Source organism: Marmota monax, unplaced genomic scaffold (genome assembly GCF_021218885.2).
Source record: "Marmota monax isolate L192 unplaced genomic scaffold, Marmota_monax_Labrador192_F-V1.1 WCK01_AAM20220418_F8-fsc00014, whole genome shotgun sequence".
NCBI classification, from domain to species: Eukaryota; Metazoa; Chordata; class Mammalia; order Rodentia; family Sciuridae; genus Marmota; species Marmota monax.
The window spans coordinates 5,606,356-5,622,192 of record NW_026695222.1 but is presented as its reverse complement, the minus strand read 5'-3'; the positions used below and the strand labels follow the sequence as shown (position 1 = coordinate 5,622,192).

Sequence of the window (15,837 nt, the reverse complement as noted above, 5' to 3'; positions counted from 1 at the left end):
TTTTTAATGAAATTCTTGGTGGAAAGTGGCTTCCAAGGTCAAGAGAAGACCTCCCAAAGACATGGAATCATGGGTCTTTTTCACCAGGTTGCCCATGGTGATTGAAATAATGCCAAACATGTAGGGGCGATCATTATATTTTTTGAATACATTGCAAAATTATACAGCAAATTCCCCTATTGGATTGTTGATAATCTTTTGATTGAGTTTATAAACCTTGTCTTATAGAGACCCAGGAGGTAGAGAACAGTCTGTTTTCTCCCTTTATTTAAAATAAGATGTAATTTAACTATAAATTCAGTCATTTTATGAATTCAGTTTTATGAGCTTTGACAAATTTAAACACACATGATATAGAATATTTCTTTCACCCTCAAATGTTCCCTGGTCAATCTTTGAGAAAGCTCTCTCTCAGTATAGACTAGCTCTTCTATTCAAGAATGCCTATAAAGGGAATCATGTAGCATGTGGTCTACTGGGTCTGACTTCTTCTACTAAATTTAAAGTTTATAGGATTCACTCATGGCATTGAATGTTCATTCCTTTTTATTGTGGAATAGCGTTCCATTATTTGGACATACCAAATTTGTGTATCTATTCACTAGTTCATTGGCATTCTCAGATTCCAGTTGAGGGTATTATGAAAAACGTTATTAACTTACTGTACAAGTCTGTTTTCATTTCACTTGGACAAAAATCTAGGAGTAGAATTTTTTGATTGTATGATAAATAAACATTTAACTTCACAAGAAACTGTTCTCCAAAGTGTCTTTAAAATTTTATATTCCCTCCAGCAATGGATGAGAGTTCCAGTTGCTCCGCAGTCCTCTCCAACGCTTGGTATAATTAGGCTTTAAACTTTTATCCATGTTTTTCTCCTGTACCTTCCTCCAATGAGACATGTTTGAAAAAATGAGTAAACACAAACATTCCTGGATCTATGTTCCTAAATAAGCCAAGTATCTATTATAAAATCTCTCTCTCTCTCTCTCTCTCTCTCTCTCTCTCTCTCACACACACACACACACACACACACACACACTGACAGAAGAATATGAGGGGACCCCCCCCTGTCTCCCTTGGGAATAAAACCTTTGCTTTCCTAAAGATCGACTTTTAAATCTCAAAAGTACAACTTAACCGTTCGCTGGACTTCAAGACCGATGCTTGCCAATTTCCTTAAGAAGCAGCAAGGTTTCTTCAAAGAACTCTCACTTCAAACCTCTCAACTGCTCTCTTATGTTAATAAATAATAATTCCCTTTTTAAAAAAGCTGGAGAGCTCCTGCTGGAACTGCAAGCTATGGGTTGCCTCTATCTTCGCCCACAACACCTTCCCTTTCTCCCTGCGTTCCTGCCCAAGTTCCCCAGAAAACCCTAAGAATCGCAAATACTCCCGGACACCTCTTGTACCCCTGCTACTAGGGCACGGGGCATGCTCAGAGGGCATTGAGGGAGGCGCAGGCGTTGGCTGCAGTGGGCCTCTGCAGCCGGGAGGTGCCGCTGCGTCCCCGCTTCCAGGCGCCTGACCCAGCGCGCAAAGTTGGGCTGGGAGCGCGGGGCGGGGGGAGGAAAGACCGAGCGCGAGGGTGGCGGAGAAGGTGGGGAGAGGAGGCGAGGGAGGAGGGGAAGGAGAGGGGGGGGGGCGCCGAGCGTGTGTCACTCGCTCTCTCCCTCTGTGTATAGAGGATGTGCTGAATGGTGCGCTTTGAGGCGGCGGCGGAGGAGGAGCAGGATCCGGCGGTCGCTGGCAGCTTTGGCCGCCTGGCTCGGCTTCTCTTCATCTTCCGAGGCTCGGCATCCACCGCGGGCTTCCGACCCCGCGTCCCGCCCGGGGCATGGCCGGGCGCTGCGCCCCCGCGCGCCCCGCCTGCTAAGCGGCGCCTGAGGGAGGTGCGGAGGCCAGGAGGCCAGGGGAGGCCGGCGGGTGAGCAGAGTCGAGCGCCTCTGGAGCAGAGAAAGGAGCCCGCGCCTAGTCCCTGCCGTGCTCGCCCGGGCCACCCGGAGCCCCGATGAGCCCAGATGGCTGGGGCTCAACCCGGAGTGCACGCCTTGCAACTCAAGCCTGTGTGCGTGTCCGACAGCCTCAAGAAGGGCACCAAATTCGTCAAGTGGGATGATGTAAGTATTGGGGCGGCCCGGCTCGGGGCGCTGGCCCGGGCACCCGGCAGGGCGGGCTGCGTGGGGGTGGGGCGAGGGGCGCGTTATGCAATGGGCGCACTGGGAGCGGGCAGGGGCAGCCTCGGGGCGCACAGGTTGTCATCTGCCAAGGCGGACAGCAAAAGGCTGGAGGCTTACGCGCGCTCCTGTGTCCTCCAGGTTTAGAGTTGACATCCTTGTTGGATCTGGTAAACGCCTTCTGAGGGTCTTGTCTGTGGGTTCAGTGGAACAAGAGAAGGAAGCTTTGCCTGGTGACGGGTCCAGAGAGTTTAGAAAGTGGGGAATGTGAAGTTGGGACCAGATGGAACTCGCTGGGTATGGACAAGATGCGCCCCTCTCCTCACAGGCGCATCCCCATTACCTCTTTTGCCCCTTTTGAAGAAGGAATGACCCCCAAGTCCGAAACTGTTTAGTGATTTCTACCCTCTTAGCGCTTTTCTGAGAGACACGCGGCAGAGGACACATCGGTCCAGCCGACAGGTGGTCGTTGATGCCAAACTTTAGCGCCTGGCTCCGGAGTAAGGGCCCCTGCGAAGAGCGGAGGAGGACACACCTGGGAAGGGCTAATGAGCAGTAGGGTGCCTTTAAGGGTTGAAGAGGGCTTAGTGGGCCTGCAGGCGGGTAGGGAGGGCTAATTTTTGAGAAATGACCTGGCTGGAGTCTTCAGTTTGAAGCAGACACGTCAAGATGTTCCATAAGTATTACCTGTATCTTTTGCCAGGATGGGTACACCCTACCCCAGTCCCCGGGATCTCCTGGACTTCACATGTAGTCAGACCCCAGGACTTAAAATGACCTCTCTTCCTTCCACCACAGTGACTTTCAAAATATTTAAATGAACAAATCCAGCTGAAAACATGTGATTGAAGTTGCACATTATGGTATCAATTTTTGTCCTGGGTGTCATTCAAAGGGTTTGATAAGAACAACCGCTGAAGTAAACTCCAGCTGTCAGGATCTAAGGAAATTTAGGTCCAAATGACTAATACATCTCTTAATCAGAAAGAATTATAGGAGAATGAGGCATGGTTCTTGCTGAAAAGATTTTCCACCTAGTAAATTATAGCCTCTTATCCTCCAGGGTATTTTTCTTTAATCTTCTTAAGCCAATTTCCAGTGTCTGAAAACAATTTAAATATTCCAGGTAGCGAATCCAATTACTTAGCTGAGTGCGTCTGTGTCTATATTTTGTCCAGTTGGAAGCGCAAACGGAACTTGCAGTATGAGCCACAGCTTCCTTGAAAGCTTGTGCCAATTATTAAATGCTGTAGGCAAGGATGTAAACATGCATCTTTTACCATGGACGTTAGACTTTTCTCTTTTCTGTTCGAGTTTAATTGTACCAGATATTTTTGTAAAAGAATAGAATCTAAACAATAAATTCAGACACAGGTTAAATGCTTTGTGTCACGGGGAAATAAAAGAAAATGCAATTCTACAAATAAAATAGTCCTGCCCCTCTTGAGATCCTTACAAGGAGAGCTAATGTGATGATTTACTGAGAAGGAGAGAGACAGGCAGAGAAGAAGGGAGGAGTATTTTTCAAGAATAAAACTGGGAGTTTGGGCATAAGCTCTGGATTTCTTTACAGTTTTGACTTTAAGCTATATTTTAAGTAATTCTCCATAATTTCCAGTTTGGGAGAAAAATAACCAATGCTGCTTCAACGATGAAGTCTTTATGAAAATACATTTTGAAATATCCAGGTGGATGATTTGTAATATATGCATTTATGTAACAAATATTCATTGCCAGCCTTGGACTTCATTTCTGGGGTGGTGAAGAGATTAGACAAAATTCTGGCAATTAAGGCACCTTACATACTAGGTAGAAAAGACAAAAATGATTTAAAAAATTGAGAAAGAGAGTGATGCATTGAGACTGTCGGAGGAATCACTAGTGAAAACACCACTGGAAAAAGGGAAAGGTGAAAGAAAGCTCGCCAAGCCTTGCAGCAGTGTTTCTGGGGGAACTATAGGAAGGAGGTAGATACTAAGGAGAGAGCCAGTAGAATCCCAGGTCTTTTTAAAGAGGAAATCTAGAGTGCACCCAGGAGAAAAGTTCTATTTACTGTGATAAATTATTCTGTAGGTGCTTTGATTCCCTTAGTCTCCATGACCTGAGGACTAAGAGGGACCCAGACTTTCTTAAGATTGCCTTTATCCTTCTGTGGTATCTTCTGCTCAACTCTCTGCAGTTCATATTTGGTCTTTTAGAATCAAACCAGTTTAGTCTCTCTGGCTATTCTTATTGCATCTTCATGAGATTGTGCATTGAAGACAAAAGAGAACTAAATCTCGAGTCAAAGTCCTGGGTTTACCTCCTGGTTCTCTTGTCAGTCTGCTGTGTAACTTAAGGTAAATCGCTCATCCTCTCTGAACCCTTGTTGCTTCTTAAGCAAACCTGAGGTAATGGTGCTGTTCCTACCAGTTTCAGGTACTAGTTGGGAGAAACCAAATAGGAGAAAGCAACACTTCTCACACTGAGCATACATCTGAACCATCTGGGAGACTTGGTAATGCTCAGATTGCTGGGTCTCACCCTCTGTTTCTGATTCAGGTGTGGGCTGGGCTTAAAAATCTACCTTTCTCCAAGGGTCTTGGGTGATGCTAATGCTGCTGGTGTGGGAAACCACACTGTGAAAACCACTGGGATAAGGTTTGTGAATGAATTTGGAAAGTATGACAGACATAGCACAGTCTCCTTGGCCTGTGTCAGTTTTGGTTGGCTTGTGGATTTAATTTTATTTCTGTGTGTACTGAGAAATTCATTCAATAGTTAAACAACTTAATAATCTTTCATTTACTTGTTATCACTTAAAAAATGGAGAATCCTTCTTTCTTTTCTATAAAAGGAAGGGTTAGCTTACTCATAAAACAGATTATCGGTATACCGATACAAAGCATCACACATAAAAGGACATTTAAAAATGATGTGTTTGGAGTTATTTAGAATTGCTTAGAGATTACTTCTTATTCCTTAAGTGAAAGCATCATATCCGCTGGTTCTGACCACCATAAAGAGTGGGAGATGTCCCCCAGAGAGTGCCATGCCATACACAATGTTTTGGCTCCCTACCAAAATCCTGGTGAGGCTGTGGATGCTCTCAGGGTGTGAGTGAAAGCTTTCACACAGGCACTGACCAGTCACAACAGCAGGTGGCTAAGAGCAGGAGCCAGAGCCCTGTTGTACTAGGCAGGCATTGACCCTTTTACTGCCTAATCCTAGCAAGGTCTGGTCTTCCTAGGGTTTGGGGTAGGTGGGTGGGGAATTTGGAATGTTTCAGAATTTTAAAACTAGTAATGTAAATGGTGTCAACATTTGAACCTTTGATGCTTCTTAAGCAAACCAGTGTTAATGGTGCCTTTCCTACCAGTTTCATATAGAAGTTGGGAGAAACCAATAGGAGAAAGCAACACTTCTCACACTTGAAGATACATCTGAACCATCTGGAAGACTTGGGAACTAAGTCTGTCCTGAACTTGGCAAGCAGATAAAGAATCAACTTATCACAGCTACCTGTTTCACTAATGATATTAAAGGAAGAAACTTTATGTCCTTGCTTTAATTTTATGTTTTTATATTATTGGGCTTTGGTGGTTGGAAGTGGATATAAAGGACTGTGCACTTTATGGAAAAATGCTAATGAGATAGTGGAAGGAGAGTTACTTTTTCCAACTCGAGTAGAGACCTGGGAGGTAGTGAGACTGGCCCTTTTCTCTCCTGGACCTTGGCTTTACTCTGGATTATTGGACAGGATTTAGAAGAAAAGGGAAAGGACCCCTGCCAACCTTGATTTGTCCCTGTTTCCCATGGCCAGGACCCTGTCTCTTTGTCTCATACCCTGTAGAGAAAGGTTTTCATTTGTTTGTTCTTTCTCTTCTTCATTCTTACTTTCCAAATTTGACTCTCCTTATGGGCAGGTTGCTTCATACATCCCCACCTCAGTTTCCTCAACTGTAATGTGTAGATTGCAGTATTTCCCTCCTCCCCAAACAGTTGTTAAGGCTTCAGCAGTGAAAGCATGTATGTCACTTTGTGTATGGCCTGACACACAGGAAACCCTCAATAAAATGTTCTTTAAAAAAGTTATTGTCTCCTAATGGTAAGAGAATCATGAATTTTTGTCAAGTCAGTGTCAGGTGCTTTTAATATATTCATGGGAAGATCCAGACCTTTCTTTTATTCCCTTTAATTTGTATTTTGATTTGTATAGGTTATAATTTAGAGAAAACCAATCAGTTTTTTTAACCTCCTTTAGAAATTTCAGATGGGTCATGGAAAATGAATCTACATAATTCAAAGGAGGACCCACTCTTTTTTAAGCAAGTCGGTTTGCAAATTATTTAGAAGTTTTATTCCTACTTAAATTATGTATCTCTGTATCTCTCTCTCTTTATATATAAATGTACCCCCCACACATACTTAACCTATATATAACCTTACATCATATTTCCTGTTTCTCAAGGATAATCTAACACTCAAACATCATAATTGCTAGACTAAGTTGTTTGAGAAAAAGTTTGAAGAAGCTCAGAGGTTTGGATTTCCATTAATGCACTGCTTGTTTGAAACAAGAACTCCCTACCCCTAATTAAAACAGAAAAATTGACAAAGGCAGCATTCTACACAAAAGCTTAGTTAGAACTTTTACATTATATGGAATCTGCTGTTCTGGTTTCTAAAACGATTACAAGATAAGATGACAATGACTGAAGACTAAGGAGGGAGCAGAGGGGAAGGGTTCCTGAGGTTGGAATTCCGCAGCATTCCCTTTGGAAAGGTTATGGGAAATAGGGAACGGACAGCTGAGTTGGAAGTGGGTGGATGTAGATTGGGGTACCCACAGAGGAGGAGTTTGACTGGAAGTTAAGCAGGTGCCTTCTAGAGAGCCACATATGTCCATGTTCAAAGAGTTTTGGGAATTTCTCATTGACAGTAATTACTATGATCTAAATGTAAAAATATAACTTTCTCTGAGTCAATAAAGGTGTGTTAAGCCTTTTATCAGAGTGTAACATGTATACAGCCAAAGGCACCAGCTGTGTGTCCCGCTGGATTGGTTTTCACAAAGTGAGCATTCTGCTTCATCAACACAAGATCAAGAAACCAGAAGTCACCTAGGGCTCTTTTCTAGCCCCTGCCCCTCTCCCGGGGTCACCTTTATCCTGATTGCTAACACTAACATCTGTTTTGCCTATTTAGACCTGTTTTGCCTCTAATAGGCCTATTTTTATATTGAATGAAAGCTAAACCAAATCTCTTCATTTTTATTATTGCTGAATTAACCCTCTTGATCACTAACAACAGAAGTGACTTGTTTTTGATTTAGATGGCCCTTGATTAGGTCCTTCTTATCTGTGCTAAGGTGAAGTCTGAGAAGTGTAGCAGGTGCAGTCAATGCCCCAAAGGAGGAAATGGTTAAGCAAAGCTCTAGTGATTTAGCAAGGAATCGTTATGCCTGCAGGCCGTTATTGGCAGGGTACAACAGATTCGCAGATTTGTACAGTGCCACTGCCTGAGTATACTATTCTCCCATGGAGTTTTTTTCTTTCTCTTTTTGGGTGCTGGGGATTTAAGCCAGAGCCTTGTCCATGTTCAGCACATAAGCACATGTTCTACCCCGAGCTGTGTCTCTAGCCCTTTTTATAAAAAAGTCAGTTTAAATACTTTTATTTTTACATTTTAAAAACTGATGTGAAATTCTCCTAACACAAAATTAATCATTTTAATGTAAAACAAAATTCAATAATGGCATCCTGTGTACTTACAATGTTGTACTAACAACATCCCATCCAGCTCCCAAACACCTGATGTAGACGTTGCCAACCTGTGGTGCATTAAGGTAATTTGCTCTGGCTATTAGCATATCTTGAATGTGTCCCTTGAAATTTTAGCCTATCAATAAATAGCTTCAAATTATATTTACCTGCAGTGATATTTAAATGGAACAAGAACATTTTGCTTTTTTTGACAGTGAACTTGGTAACCTGTGGTTAAATGCTTCCTTATCAGAATTGTTTCCTGTTATCATGAGCAATAAGTACCAGCAGAAATGGAATGGGATTGATTGTGAATTGTTAACTAACGCTGTGGGTCTCCACTTAAATAACAAATCCTTGGTAACTGAAAACGTTAGTTTTCCTGTTACCTGACCTTCTGTTAGGTTCATGCAGCCTTTCAGATCCAATCATAAATTCCATATGCTCAGACAGAGCTCACAGTCTATTTCACCTAATCCTTGCTCAGTCTATTCCATGTCTGATCTCCTAATCAGACCCATGTGCCCCTGTCTCAGTAGGCAAGGAACTAGAGACGTATTTCTGGGTTATTTACGCACATGATCCTAAAGTAGCCATCAATTTTTGTAGAAATCTAACTCAAGTAGCATATAAAGGATGGTTAGGCTCTTTAAGACTCTGATTCCCCTCCGATCTCTTTTAAGGTTTAAAATTTGATTTTTTTTTGTTATGTGTTAATTTCAATTTTAGAAATTTTTAATTTCATTTGTACTCTGGAAAGAATGTTTAGGTATATATGTTAATTAATATTGACTAAATCTATGTAGGTATCAAGAAACTAAATTATTATATATTGGGAAGTAGACTACCATATAAAATGAGAAAAAAAAGAAAGGTATGTAGTACCAAAGCAGAATTAAAAACATCCTGCATCTGCTTTTCATTTTGAGGGCTTTTTTAGTTCAGTGTTTTGTTTCTTTTTATTGCACTGAAGTTTTATAAGAAGTTTGTGGAAAAAGGGATTAGTTAGCAAAGGAAGCATTTTTACCTGAACGAGTCATGTTCTCTGTCAATACACAGCACTGATACCTAGAAGATTAAGATATTATTATGCCATTAAAAATCAAATTTTCTTTGGAACTTGTCTATGAAATTAGGTATTAGAAATTTAGTTTTGATTCATTTCATAAAAGAGGTCATATGAACTGGGAGTGCTGGTACATGCCCGTAATTCTAACCACTTGGGAGGCTGAAGCCAGAGGATCACAGGTTTGAGGCCAGACTCAGAAACTTAGTGAGACCCTCAATGACTTGGCAATTCTTTTTCTCAAAGTAAACAATAAAAAGGACTTGGGGTGGGGCTGTAGCTGTAGCTAAGTGGCAGAGTGCTTAGCTAGCACATGTGAGGCACTGAGTTAGATCCTTAACACCACATAAAAGTAAACAAATAAAGGCATGCTGTCCATCTACAACTACAAAAAAAAAAAAATAGGAGATATTGTTCAGTGGTGAAGCTCCCTAGGTTCAATTCCCAATACTAAAAAAAAAAGAAAAAAAAAAAAAAGCCACATGAATTTAAAAGGGAGTTGGTTGGAAGCCCGTAGAATAAGTCCACAAGATTGAAAAAAAATTTAAGGAAGCTTGATCATGATCAATCAATCATGATCTTGGGTGTGCTGTGTTGAATGTGGTTGAATCTTTGCATGTATTCCTACATCTCAGGCCTATTTTTAAAAACAAAGCCTAGACATCTTAAGCTACATTTATCAGAATCCCTTGAGGCTAATATTCTACCTGCAAATTAAATTCTACCAAATGGATGCCTGGGCATAAAATTTGGAGGGCAGAGATGTGAAATAGGCCACTCTCCTCCATCTTTTGGGTTGTTTCTGCAGATATATGAGAGACTGAAGAAGTAGCATCTTCTGTAGTAAATCTCCATTGCTTCCAAGAGCCTCCTGTGACAGTGGCTACTCCCTATTTTCAGGTTACTCTTCCTGTGATTCTTTTGGACCCTCATAGTTCTTTCTTGATTTCTCACATTCCTGAATGTGGTGGAGGCAAGAGCTGTCCTCAAAGGTCAGAGCTGTACTGTTCTGAGGTCATTCATGGAGACCCAACTTGAAGCCCATTTCTAGAACCTTCCCATGATTTGATCAATTGCTTCATTGATTGTTTTAAGTTCCTTTATGTTCAAAATTCAAGAAAGTTTTCTGCTTCCTGCATCTACAGTGTGCTGGATATGGCCTTTTATGGCTCTAGGACTTCATGACTTTTAGTCTTCGCATGGTGGTAATCATCTAAACAACCTATATAATCTCTCCCACAGTACTACATTTGGAGTTTTGCTATAATGTTGGCTCTAGAATTCAGTATCCAGGATGAGTCTTTGTGGCAGGCACTTATCCTTGTAAAAAACTAATTTTTATTAACATTCACTCCATTTAGTCATGGAACCTACCTTGGGTGGTGGGAAAAAGCAATTGTTGCTACCATTTGACACAGTGAGCTATGACTTGCTTCAGGACACAAAATTATCAGAGTCAGAATCAAAATTTAAAAATAGATCTTAGAGTTAAATTCAAGACCCTTTACTATCTACCATGATGTCCCCAAACAGGATCCTTTTGGTAACAGAACATTTTTAAAAGAGTTCAAATGAATGCAAGTTGAAAGATTCATTGACTTTTCTAAAAAATCTCCCTGATTTTAAGATTTATACAAATGAAGCTTAATGGCTATGTACACACCTCTTTTGGCTAGTGCTTTCAAGTAGCTCTTTGCATGGCATATATACACAAAGTCAATTTTTGTGTACACTATGCAGGATTTAGGAATGTGGGAAAACTTCATTGCTGCTTTGAAATACAGAGACCAGTGCATAATCTAGAGTCTTTACAGGTGTTCTATATCCATCAGTCGGTGTGGAAACATTCCTATGGAATGTTGGAGAATGGTGTTAAAACAAAGTTCATTTTTGTTCATTGCTAAATAAGTGACATTTATTGCATATGCTGCAACACTTTATACACTTCCCAACATACGTGGAAATATTCTTTTTGTTGGGTTGTTATTAAGGTTGGTCCCATGGCTTCTTATGGAAATCGTGGATCATGGAAGATGGTAGACCAAAGGAAGTACAGAGGATCAGTCGCTTGCTCCCAGGCAAGGTGCAGAGTGACTTGGAACACAATGTAATGTTCATCTTGGAGAAGATAAAAGAGTTATCTGAGATAACTCAGAGACCAGATCTAGATTGCCAGTGCAGGGAGTGAGTATGCCTTGTCTGCATTACACCTATTCCAGGTCTCCAGGGAGGCTCTAGCGTTGTATTATTTATTGGCTTTCCCCAGGGGAACCACAGGTCTGGCACTTGGTGGGTGCTGGTATTCCCTCTTGTTAGTGGAATGAATGAAAAATGGTTTGGTGTGTCTGGCTCATAGTGGGTGCACATAGGGAGGCACGCAGCCTTGAGGGAGACCTGGAGGATGGGCATATTGACAGGAAACCTTCATGACCTTTGCTGTGTCATGTGATTTTGGTTGTAAAGCATACTTTCTATTCCAAATGAAATCTCCCAGAATCCTGAGGGACTTTATGGGCTTCTTAAATAGAGTTTCTCTGTGTGTCTTTGAGAAACAAAATGTTCATCGGCAACACAAAGTTAACTGTTGTCACAGTGCTGATTTCCTTTAAGGCCTAAATACAGCTTAAGGTTGAATGTGTACTCAATGATGATTCTATATTGATTGAAAATTATGGGGCTTTGTGTATTTACATTTCTTGTAACTCTTACCAGTGACTCCATTTTTCTTTAAAAAAAGATGTTCATACATACATTCGATGAAAATTGTCCTTCAAGAAATTCAGAATTGTTGAGAGCGACATCCAAAGGTTGACCAGAAGGAGAACATTCTATCACAATAATGATTCACAAAAAGAAAAAATGAATGGATCACTCTTATTGATAAAATGAGAAAATTAGCAAGGAAAGGCCTATAGTTTTACAACTTTACTTATAATAAATTTTCCACTGTGGTTTTCCCTCTGTACAGAAGCAATGGAAGCCAGTGGAACAACATTTAACTTCCTCCCATCCCCAGCCCTTGTTCATTGTACTTGGCCCACTCTATCCTTCCACCTGCCCTTTTCCTGAGAGAGCATTTTACCGTATTTATTTATGCTTGGAGCCCATCCTTTCTGGCATCTCTGAATCCTGGCTTTATTATTCTCCACCATTACCTCCCTCTCTTTTGACAGTACTTAAGTTTTCCCTCTGTTGGCACTCTGCAGAGAACATAGCAATATGCCTGCATTAGTCTACTTCCCTCTACTATGACAAACATCTGAGATAACCAATTTATAAAAAGATTTATCTAGACTCACAGTTTTGGAAGTTTCAATCCATCATTGATTGGCCCTATTGTGTAGGGTGAACACTACATCATGGCAGGAGCATGTGGCAGAGCTCCTGACCAGGAAAGGAAAGAAGAGAAGGGAATGGGGTCCCACAGTCCCCTTTGGGAGTATATCCCCAGTGACCAAATGACCTTCCAGTAAGCTTCACCTTCTGAAGGCTTCATCTCCCAACAGAGTCACTCTAGGGATCAAACCTTTAACACATGGGTCTTTGGGAAACTTTTAAGACCCAAATTATAGTGAGATCATTATTCAAAAAAGCCCCAACATAAATCTATCACAATGCTCCCCAGCCCTTCTTCCTCCTTTACTTACTGCCCTCTCTCTCTTCTCTTTCCCTCTACAAGGAAAGGGTAATTTCTATTCATTGTCTCACTTTCTTTGCTACCCACTTTTTACCCCTCCAAGCATTATTTTCCTCTCACCACTGCTTTCAAATTGCTCTTGCCATTTCTTACAATGCCTTCAAAATTTCTCTTGCCATTCCGTGAAATAACTTGCTAGGTGCCAATGGCGACTGATATTTTTCATAGTCCACCTAGCTTCTTTTTTGGCAGTACTCTTCCACTCATCCATTCACCCATTCAGTATTCATACCTTATAAATTTATTGATACCTCTTATGAGATATTATGGTAGTGTTATGGACTTATGATGATAAATGGTTTGGTTCTTGTGCTCATAGAGTTTTTCTTTCACCAAGGGAGATAGATGGTAGACCAATAGAGGTATAAATATTTTATTGTAATTGTGATAAGTGCTACAGAAAAAAATAAAATAAAAAAGAGTGCAAGTGATTATAAGAACCATGGAAAGTTTCCTAGGAGAAATTCTATTTATGAAAAGACCTGACTTGTAAGTAGGACTTGGGCCAATATAAGAGAAATGTGTCCCGCTGAGGGAACATTCCAAGCAGTCAAGGAGCAGAGGACTTTGAAGGCAAAAGCAGGATAAGCAAATGGGGCATGCAGCTCAAGTAATGCTATGTGGATAGCAAGAGAGTGCCTGTGTACTGCCTCAGTCCTAGCAGATTTTTGGACTTATCATAACATTAACAGGAGACCATTAAACTTGTGGTTTCTCAGTTTTGACACTACTGACATTTGGAGCCAGACAATTCTTTGTTGTGTTGTTCTAACTTGTGTATTATGGGATGTTTAGCGACATCCTTGGCTTCTACTCACAAGATGCCAGCAGTAAAACCCCCAGTTGTGACAATCAAAATTGCCTCTAAACATTGCCAAGTTCCCCAAGGTGCAAAATTGCTCCTAGTAATAAAATGATATGATATACTATCAACTGATTTTTAAATATCAGGCTACTTCTCATTCTCACTATCTTGTACTTACACAGAGACCCACAAACACACACACACATGCACACAGGGCCAGTAAGTACATGAAAAGATGTTTAACATCATTAGTCACCAGATGAATGCAAATTATGACCACAATGAGATGTCACTTTATATCCACCAAAGCTATATCTCACTGAAATGACCAGTTTTGTCATCCAGGAACTCATGAGGCAATGAGAAGCTTGACTGATGGGGGATCAGGAATTTCACTTTGTTCCCTGGTTTGGCATCTGGTAGATCTGGCCTGGCACTGGAAGAAGCATACTTCCAACTTTTCCCCATATTCTTTTAAAAGGATTTTTATCCTTTTCAGTAAAAGACAAGCAACTTTTTTGGTGGGGGATTTTATATATATATGATAGCAGAATGCATTACAATTCTTATTATACATATAAAGCACAATTTTTCATGCCTCTGGTTGTATACAAAGTATATTCACCCCAATTTGTGTCTTTGTACAGGTACTTTGGATAATAATGTCCATCACATTCCACAATCTTAATTATACTTCTTTACAATGTTTTACATCCTCTACTTTGGAATTTCTTGCCTCCTCTGCTTTATTTTAGGAAATTTCAGACTAGACACACCCCTAGAGGAAAATGCTCATCAATGTTTATGCATATGGAAATTTCACTTCGCTGATCCTAACTTAGCACTCTAGTTTCATATCTAAGACAGTCCTCATTGTGTTGTTATTTCATAGTCAGTGCCTTATGGCTTATGTTTGATGGACATCCACTTTGATATTCAGTTACCCTTAGACTTCTTCCTTAGATAGCATTTTCCTCTGGTGTATCTATTGCCATATTTTCCTTAATGCTTTCTAATATAAATTTTGGGCAATCCCAAGATTTTTATTTTCCTTGTTAAATCTGTAATATTGATTAGCTTAGAAACACATGTCTATTTATGTAAGTTCTCTTTTAATAGGATAAACATTGCTGGGAATTCAGAATTGTGGTTGACCTTGGTCAACAGACCTCTGACAGTGGTGCTAAGGAATGCACTGTGGGTCCAGGACTGATCCTTGACATTAGATTTGAGGTCTAGGGCTATATTTTGTATCAGTTTATTAGGACTGCCATAACGGACTGGGTGGCTCGCATGATAGGAATTTATTTTCCCATAGTTCTGGAGTCCAGAGTCCAAGATCAAGGTGTCAGCAGGGTTACTTTCTTCTGAGAGCCATGAAGGAAGCATCTGTTCCAGGGTTCTCTTCTTGCTTTGTAGATGGCTGACTTCTCCCTCTTCTTTATTTTAGTTTATTAGAGTTTCAGAGGTCTCAGGAGTACCCTTCTAAGATACATCCCAGTGACTCACCTCCTCCTGCTGAGCCCCACCTGCCTACAGTTACCACAGAGTCCGTCCATTCCAAGTAAGAGTGATCTGAGAATCAGTCCAAAACCCACAGTGCATTCCTTAGTGCCACTGTCAGAGGACTCTTGGCCATCCTTGACCACAGTTCTGACTTTACAGTGATTCTTGTGTCTTTATACGATTACAAGAGAACACAGAGACACATGTGCTTCTGAACTAATCAATGTATGGGTTTCACCAAGAAAATAAAAATAAAATCAAGGATTCCATAATTTAACCTTTGAATATCCCTGTGGAAACACAGGAGCTTTTGGGGATGCCTCATATCCAAACCATAACACCTTATCTTCAAATTAGTACAGTCACACTTTGAAGTTATAACATCTGGACATGTGATTTGGTGGGGGAGGAGGTGAACAATTCAATTCTTAGCATTCCTCTGCCTGGTAAAGTGTGTCTCAGATGGCAGTAACATGATAACTGTTATTAGATGTTTGAAGAATTGAAACTTAAAGTAACTAGATTTATTTTGTAATATTTAGATGTTAAAAATTAGATGATAGCTGTATACACGAGGAGGAAAAAAGCTATCTAGTTGGAATTGTCTGAGGAGAACTAAGTTTGTTTAGTGAGAAAGATTTCTATGTTAAGGAGAGTCCTCAGCAAGGAGGTGTACTGCCTTATAGAAAGATCATGCAAGCCACATAGGGCACTTTTAATGTTTCTAGGGGCTGAAGTTGTGGCTCAGTGGTAGAGTGCTTGTCAGGCATGTGTGGGGCACTGGCTTGATTTATATATAATATAAAAATATTTTCTAGTAGCCACTTAAATCAGTAAGAAAG

The 15,837-nt window shown here is 40.8% G+C and overlaps 1 protein-coding gene across 3 annotated transcripts in view; it reads left to right on the top strand.

Annotated features, from left to right (window-relative positions):
* The first annotated feature begins 1,873 nt into the window (after positions 1 to 1,873).
* The window catches only part of Plcb1 (phospholipase C beta 1), a 722,370-nt gene continuing 708,406 nt past the window's right edge, over positions 1,874 to 15,837 (top strand). For all 3 annotated transcript variants that reach the window (XM_058575379.1, XM_046433107.2, XM_046433108.2), the window contains exon 1: positions 1,874 to 2,120. In XM_058575379.1, the coding sequence (XP_058431362.1) occupies positions 2,022 to 2,120 (99 nt within the window). In that variant the 5' untranslated portion in view covers positions 1,874 to 2,021. The remainder of the gene's footprint in view (positions 2,121 to 15,837) is intronic.